This window comes from Blennius ocellaris, assembly GCF_963422515.1.
Source record: "Blennius ocellaris genome assembly, chromosome: 3".
Classification (NCBI taxonomy): Eukaryota; Metazoa; Chordata; class Actinopteri; order Blenniiformes; family Blenniidae; genus Blennius; species Blennius ocellaris.
In genome coordinates this window covers 21,971,238-21,979,781 of record NC_137652.1, presented here as the reverse complement: position 1 = coordinate 21,979,781, position 8,544 = coordinate 21,971,238, and the positions used below count along the sequence as shown (strand labels likewise).

General features: G+C 41.2%; 1 protein-coding gene across 1 annotated transcript; it reads right to left on the bottom strand.

Moving 5' to 3' along the window:
• Positions 1 to 794: 794 nt before the first annotated feature.
• Positions 795 to 2,350, bottom strand: LOC308149088 (uncharacterized protein). Its single transcript, XM_080520731.1, has 4 exons — positions 2,188 to 2,350; positions 1,941 to 2,055; positions 1,755 to 1,847; positions 795 to 1,235 (listed from the first exon to the last, which is right to left on the bottom strand). Exons 1-4 carry the CDS (start codon positions 2,258 to 2,260, stop codon positions 1,157 to 1,159), a joined length of 360 nt encoding a protein of 119 aa, XP_080376857.1. The 5' UTR covers positions 2,261 to 2,350; the 3' UTR covers positions 795 to 1,156.
• Between the last annotated feature and the right edge of the window lie 6,194 nt (positions 2,351 to 8,544).

The window sequence follows — 8,544 nt, the reverse complement described above, 5'->3', positions numbered from 1 at the left end:
GAAGCGTTGTAATGGATTCTGGTTTCTGCTGAAAAAGAAAAAAAAGCGGAGACACAAAGTCTGAGGGGTTTCATGTCCATCCAAAGTTAAAGATGACTGTGAAAAACCCCCCTCAGTGATGAAACAGCTGGAACAAATCAAGGTGGCTTTACTGGAGTCAGCAAGTTTCACTTATCCCCGCCTCTTTTACCCCCCCATAAACCAATCAGTGCAAAGCAAACATTTCAAAGGTCCCAGTGATTGCTAGAAAGCAGATTGATTGACCAATAGATCATCAGATTGCCCTTTACCTATGTGCTACTGCTAATTAATGGATTGAAATGTGCAATATGTATCAGAATAAAAGAAAACTATACTTTATCCACAAGGGGCAATTAGGTGGGCCAAATAATTTATTTTACTGGCACTGTCAATAATGACATTTTGATGATCTGACATATAAATGAAATATCAATCCTCTTTTGTATGTCATATAACAGTTGCAGTTAACGAAACGATCCAAACACCTTCCAACAAGCAACCGTTGCACAACCAGATGAGCCTGAGCAGCCCTTTCCAGACATAAACAAAGTGTCAAATAAACAACTACATACCCCCCCACCCCACCCACCCACTCACATGTTCAGCAAATCAACTTTTTTTTGTGAATTTTGTGATTACTGTGACTTGTCATCCAGAAAATATTCAATTGCACCACAGAATGTATGCTGGGAAAAGCCCCGACCTCTTGACCTGCATCCAAAAGAATGGTTGACCTGAGGTTGGCGCTAGTGGGTAATGAAACACCAGGGATCGTCAGAAAAAAATTCCCTTTATTTGATTGGACTTTTGTAAAAAATACACACAAAAATAACCACCATAGCAATAAAATTCTTTCAATAAATAAATCTGTATAAATAATTGTGTCAAGCAGAAAAAATATAACGCTGTGTGCATTTCCAACAGTGGCCTTCGTACACAGACCTGTTGCTGTGGTACTGTACATTTACTGGTCTCTGCTCGGACTTCTACATCTTCTCGTCTTTCCTCTCAGGCTGTTCCTGCCTGTCAATCACCCTCCTCCTCCTCCTCCCTGGCGCTCCTCGGCCCTTGCCGTCACGTCCCAGCTCCCCTGCAGGAGTTCAGTGAAAAGTTCATCTCTCCGTGTTCCCGGGCCTCAGTCCTCCGAGGTCCGGTCCTCCGCCTTCCTCTTTCTGTCGAGGCACTCCATCTTACGGCCCTCGACTTTGTTTATCCTTGGAGGAACACGGGGGGAGAAAATCTGGGATTAGGCCAACGGACTAATGTGAAACATCTGGAGGTTCATAGCATGCGTCACGTGTTAATGTGTCTTGAGATTTGCTGAGCGGAGGTTTGTTAAAAGCAGAAACATTTCCGTCTCGTTTGCTTTGTGTTGCAGAGAAAGTTTATCCAGGCTGAGTTTTTTTCTCTCTCTCTCTCTTTTTTGGGCTTTGCAAAATCTATTCTGAAGCTTCCTCTCGAGGCCAAATCCAACATTTCTAAGTGGTGTGATGTTCTGCCCCTGACTCTGCGGCAGGATTCAATCTGCAAATGGAGCTCAAACGCCGTAGAAAGAAAAAGCCTGCGTGCAGATTTAAGCTGCAGACAGACTCCACGAGTCTTTTTTAATTTAGCAGCATCAAAGAAGCAGAGTGGAGCGGTCAGTGTCTGCCGCTCCCCTTTGGGCTGGTTAAGGAGGTTCATGCAAGGCCAGAGTGATGTTCGAGAGGGAAATATGCATTAATAACACTCACTTTTCCCAGCACCTCAGGAAAGCCTTGGCCATCTTCCCCTCCGTGTTAAGGCAGACCTTCTCGGTGGAGTTAGGCAGCTTGCTCATGGTCACACTGAAACATCCCAGACACATCAAAAATGAACAGGATTGTCACAAACTGCAACGCGCTCCGTCAAGATACTCAAACTCAAAATGTCAAACTTACATGAGTTCAGTTTTATCGCAGCCAGGCCGCCGCTCCAGGACCTGGAAGTCTGACATGTTGCCTCTGATGAACTTGATGGCGGTGGGACAGGAGCAGCGTCCCAGTAAGTGTTGAGCTGCAGGGAAGATGTGCAGAGTCAGCAACAAGTCCACCAGGCTGCAGCTGCACCCTCGGAATGGGAGTTGTGAAATAATGCATTGTAGAATTTAGCATTTTTTGCAGTTTTCTACTGCTCTGCTTCACTCACCTTGATTAAACTCTATGCAAACTGCAGCCACAACCAGCAGCAGCAGAGCGCAGCTTCTCTGTGATAAAGCCATTTTCTTTGTCAGTTCTTCACTGGGAGACAAAAACAAGTCCAGAAATCCCTTTAGAGAAAGTGTGAGTGAGATCCAACACGATCCAGAGAAGGGGAGAAGAGCGAATAGCTGTTGCTGCCAGCGTCCTTGGCTTTTATAGGCAGGCCGCGGTGGGTTTTCCCAGAGCAAGAGCTCTTTCCCGTCAGGCCAGACCTGAAATATGCTCAGGAATTTCCACTCTCACACTCACTCCGGAGGCAGCCTGAAGCATGAGCTCAGCAAGGACCAGCAGGATTAAGTGAAAACATTCATTAAGAGAATTCCTGACATAATTTGTTGGCGTGAGTAAAAGTTAAACAGGGTGACTGGACTACGAAGCCCAGTGACAAACTCTTGACAGTTGTTTTGCCCTGACATGTCTGGACAAACCCAAACCTCTGTAAAGTGAGGCTGCGCATCAGAGCAGAGTAAATAACTGCACTAACATGTTTGGGCTTTTTTGTGGACCAATCCCCACCTATTAATGCACTTTAAGAGTTATTTCGGGATTCTGACAAACTGAAGCGGGTTTGCTCTCTCTTGCATCAGTTTCAATCTGGCATCCGTCTTCATGCAACTCATTGAAATGTTATAGATATCCTCAGGAAATACAGCTGTCAGGATAATTGGTTGAAGGAACCTTGAAGAGAAGCACTCTACTCTAAAGATGAATGAATGAGACACTCTTGTGCATTCTACCTCATTAGAAAATGTAAAGTGTGACATGACCTGTGACACCATGAATGTATCAGTACCACAGTGACCGTAACAATACATGTTTGGTATGAATGAGACATGATACTGATGATTATACTGTGGATTTTACATTTCACTGTTGAATGCATAATGCACCATGAAATTTAACATACTCCATTATGTCGATCACACCACTGCATTCAAGGTGACAAAAGCAAACACACCCCACAAACAGTAAAAAAAAAAAAAATGTAAATCCTCCAAACATTTCTCACATGTTAGCTTGTGTATTGGTGGTTGTCACAGTGATATTAGTGCAGGTTATTATGATGGGGGGGATGAAGAGTGATGGATGAAGAATGTTGGCGACCACTTGGGAGAATGAAGCTGTTCATCAGTCCGTGAGATTGTGTTGTTTTGTAATATTTGCCAGATGGGAAAATTTCAAAAAGTGGATATCTGGGGTGACCCATCCCTGAAATGATGCTCATTATACACAAAGACCTGTCAAATATTTCATAGTTATACAGCTGTTATACTATAATTGTTCAAAGTGAACCAAGATATTCAGTTCAATCCAGTATAGCACACATTGTATACTGAGATGGATATGAAAATATGCCAGATAGTAATGCACCATATACATTTTAAAGCAGATCAGATTCAGCACAAGGAGCTTTCAGTATCTCATAATACTCAATGTGGCATCAAAATACTTAGTTATGTGGAAAACAATTTGGACACCCCATTAAATAATCAGCTCTTTGTCAAGAAATGTTCACATATTGATGTCTAATCTTGTTTTTATTCACCTCTGGACAAGAATATGATTTAATTATGGATAAGCAACTAAAATTAACCTAATTTTACTCATTAAACAAACAATATCAACAAAATGCAAATTCTAAGTGAGGAAAACATGAGGACACCTTGCCCACTACCAGCAAGCTTTCCCCCTGTGGCTGAAATAACTTCAGTGATACATTTTATAGAAGGTCTTTTTCTTCAGTTACAATTGTTTACTTATACTATTCTTTTTTTTTCAGTATTGTTGAAATTAGTATTAAATATCCATATGCCCAAATATGGAAATAAAAGGAAATAGAAAACACATCGGCTTTTGTAGGGTGTGTCCTAATTTTTTCACATGTCTGTTTATGGATATGGGTATGATACTTACTTCCAGTACATTGCTTCAAGTACCATGACATTCATTATACCCTCAGCAACACTTTGGTGTTCGTAAGGCAATATTTACAAGATGAAATTTGAACATTAAATATTGAGGATTGTGCAGAACTGTGGGATTGTTTGTGGGAAAAGATAAATAATTAGTGTCTCAAAGAAAAGGAAATGTTTTGGGGGGGGTTTTGTACGGTCCAACTTCACTGTGATATAAACATAGGCAAACAAATCGGACATCTTTATTTGATGGAGGACAAACAGGATTCATGTTCCACAAAAGGCGTGGAGAAACTTTGAACTGTATCTGCAGAACGATCTGTGGAGAAATGAGGGTTTAGATAACATAAGTTAATTAAAAAGTAATGTAACTGCTTTACTTAATGAACTATGGCAAAGGAACTCGGCATTAGATAAAGTGGTGAACTATAGAAAATTCAGTCAAGCATCCTACCCCTTTTCAGGTATGTTTAATTAGATATATGACGCATGTATGTATGTACATACATCAGTGTGGTACATTAATTATTGTGTGTAAATATATTTTCATAAAATGTTCATTTAATAATTTATATATATATATTCAGACATTTTTGAAATGTCTGAAATAATTTTTATGTAACTAAATAAGTAACTTACATTCCTCATGAGTTGAAGTTACATCAGTCAGTAGGAGGAAGATGCTCTATAACATTTTTTCAATTACAACAGTGACAAGCTCACAGAGACTTTATATAATAGTAAATAGGTTGTTTATTTAAATTAGTAAATAAATCAGTAAATAAAAGTACACATATTGTAGTCTATTACTTCCTGCACTGGAAACATGTAATAAGTTACTCTTAGGGTTGACAGTGATGGATGCTCCTCCGGTGGTGGAGGTGGAGGAGGTTTATTTTGAAGCGACGCCTCACTTTGAGGACGTTGAGAAACTCTGATTAATGGCTAAAACTTCACTTTTACTGAAGAAACAAAAAGTGTGCCTAAAGAAAAAGTTCAGGAGGGAGATAAGGTCTTCATTCCTCGACACTCCTTGCGCCTGGTAGCATTTACCGGCAAACACAAAACATGATGACACAGTTCTGCGTCATGGAGGAGGAGGAAGAGGAGGAGGAGGAGGGGGAGGAGGAGGAGGAGGAGGGCTCTGGCCTGAATGCAGTATTCTGGCAGTACACCAGCACCTGTTTTCTCGCAAAACTCAAACACTTTCACTGGAAGAGCCTTTGACGCTCGCAGCTAATCAGCTCCTGTTTCCGGTGTTTCATGGACGTGTTTGTCTACAGTGATACATGCTGCTGCAAGTATCCCCTCAGTCATGACCGAACAGCTCGCAGCGTGTGAACGGATCACTTTCCCAGAGCCCACGCAACAAATACTTAACAGCAGGTAAAAACGCCTGTCACTCATACAGCCACTGTGCCGGGACGGGGGGGAGGGAAACAACACAAATTAACACATAGCAGATTTTCTGCTAATTAAAAGGGTTTGGGGTTTTTTCCAGAATGGAATGTAAATTATTCCAATTCAATTATTATGAGTTATATTTGTAAATTGTACGCATGTATATTTAACATGTCTATCAATTCCTGGTGAACCTAAAATATTGATAGCTGTGCTTTGTCGTGATTGGTTGATGTGTTCAAAAGGGACGGGGACTGCACAGCAGAGAGTGATTCCAATAAATATGACCTTGTGTTAAGTATAGGATAGCCAGGAGTTTCACTATTTCATTATACTGTTTCATTAAAACTGTCTGTATCTTAACCAATTTACTCCAATCCTGTCACCCAGACATGGCCGGAATGTGTATTGATCATAACCAAAACTCTAACAACAGTAAAGATATGTCTCGGAACATAAAAAACTAAAGAAGAGAAATATAGAGAAACATGAGCTTCTCAGTACAAAAACACTGAAGATGAATAACTGAAAGATGAAGCTATCTTGGGGAAAAAGGAGCAGAAGCTCTCATCCGTCTTACAGGCTGAAAGTCAAAATGAATCCAGAAAGAGGATGCAGACCAACGCTGTACTCACGATGAGCAGGTCGAAAACCGACACAAACACTGAGCCTCGCTGGAAAGAAACACAAACAAGAGAAAGTGTGGAAACTGCAAAATGGCTCAGTCGTGCAGTGGTTTGCACTGCACCCACAATAAGTTCCCACAATATTCAGATCAACGTTTACATTTCTCAACCCTCCATCAGGTTTGAAGAAGAAGAAGAAGAAGGCATGAGTGCAAGACACCACCATGCAGTCCAGCCTGCAGTGAATAGAATAGAATAGAATAGAATAGATACTTGACTTGACTCAGCAACACGACACCAATCAATAATAATACTAAGTATTTACTTTATTATTATTTACGCTATTATGTATAAATGAAGCTTTTGTTGTTCACTGCAGCTCCTTTCCTATTCTCATTACTTGATGAGAATTAATGAGATTCTTCTAAAGTGGTGTTTCTCACCTGTAGCTAAGTATTTGTCCTTCATTGTGCTGATTAGATTCCTACACTGAAGGAGACATTTATCTCACTGGAGGCCCCGCAGTGTTTGTGGAGCTGAAAAAGACAGGATGGACAGATTTGATATAATCACATAAAAGCTGAGAGACCTTCGCAGGCCGCAGCTCTCCATGCCGAGCCGCCGGTCTGAAAACCCAGCTGAGGTCGAGTGGCGGGAAGTCGGGCGGCTCGTTCAAGCCTCACAGCTGCACGCCGCTCTCCAACAGAGTGTGTGATCACACCAGAAGAAGAAGAAGAAGAAGGGGACGCAGATGACAGAGTTATTATTGTGCATCGTGACGTATTGCCTCTGCATTAAGTGCTTCTCCCGGGTCGCCGCTCTAATTACCCCCTCCATCCGCTGCGGCAGATCCTTAGTCAGTCGAAGTCCGAATCTTATTTACTCCAAGCATCTTTTTTTTTTATGAGCAACTATTTATTTCAAAACCAATATGATTGCACAGCGCATTAAAGGCCATCGGTTGTGCAGGAGATCACATTTCAATTTAATGGGACTATTGGAAACATCTCAGATGTCCTGTATGAGGAGGGGAATGTTGAGGAGCTGCGTGGGGCTAATAAATAAAAATTTAACAAATAATTCACATAAAGAGCTGTGTGTTAGTGTCTCCACTTTGTGTTCCAACACAGGTTTCTCTGAATGAAAAAGTGTGTCTCATTTGCACATTTACAATAAGAACATATGTGTGTGCACACAATTATATCAAACCTTTTTCCCTGTATACAGATTTGTGTGTATCAAAATAAGTGTGCATGTGCGAATTTCTGCAAGGGTTTTTTTTTTTTGTGTGTGTGAGTTTGTATAGAGACACACATCTCTTCCTCTAAGAACCTGTTAATGTCTCCGCCTTCCCGTCCACTTCAATGAGCTTCCCTCCTTTTCACTGACAGAGAATTCTGGGTTTTGTTTGTTTCAGGGTTCTTATAGACACACGAAGGTTTGCAGGTTTTCTCAGGTTCCATCCGGGTCCTGCGAAGTCGTCTGAACTGACCGCTCAGTAAAAACTAATGAGACACAATCCAACAGGCGACATTGAGCCTGATTACACAGCCACACAAACGAATCTGTGCGCACACAAATTAACGAATCTGATCACAGAAGCACAAATTCATACACGGCTGCCTATCGTGCGCATACATAACACTGGTTTCATTTCGAGCACAGACGACACACATATATCACAGCAGGTCCTATTTGACTGACATATTTAATCACTTCGATCCTTAAAGAAAAGAAAGAAAATCAGACTGTGATGTAAGGCCTATTTAGTGACTCCCAGTATATTCGGCGCTATTTACAAGCAGAAAGTTCAGCCTTCTTCAACAAATTACCAAACACTGGCTTTATTTATTTAGCCATTAAACACTGAGGCACGCCCGGAGGCGAGCGTGCTGAGAAGAGGATGAAGCTGCTTTTTAATCGGGGAAAAAAATGGACTGAATGTTGCCAAATAAACAATCTGTGCTTTCTAATCTAATGAAGGATGAAGTGAGGATAAACAGCACACACACACACACACACACACACAGGTATCGTCCTCATCACGTTTTACTTTCTGTCGTCCACTTTAATTGAGATGTTTTATTCACCAGCCGGTAGATTCCTTCACTATTACACTTAAGTTGTTTTTAGTTTCACAGTAGTCGAAGCAAAACCCTTTCAGGTTCATTTAGTCTTCTTTTCATTCAAAGGGAGACTGATGGAGACTTTCAGCCGCTCATCCGTGCTTAAATAGATTTTCTTTCTCAGAGCTGTCTGCATGCTGGTAATTGATCTCAGATGTTTTGTTTCCGCCTCCTCTCGTTGTCGTGAGCCCATGAATCCAGAACTGACGTCCAGATTATCGAGCTGCGATCTGAA

Coding starts and splice junctions, on each gene's coding strand:
- LOC308149088 (XM_080520731.1), bottom strand. CDS start 2,260: ATGGCTTTATCACAGAGAAGCTGCGCTCTGCTGCTGCTGGTTGTGGCT. Junction 1,848..1,940: donor TGCGATAAAACTGAACTCAT/GTAAGTTTGACA, acceptor GGGATGTTTCAG/TGTGACCATGAGCAAGCTGC. Junction 1,236..1,754: donor TTCCTGAGGTGCTGGGAAAA/GTGAGTGTTATT, acceptor TGTTCCTCCAAG/GATAAACAAAGTCGAGGGCC.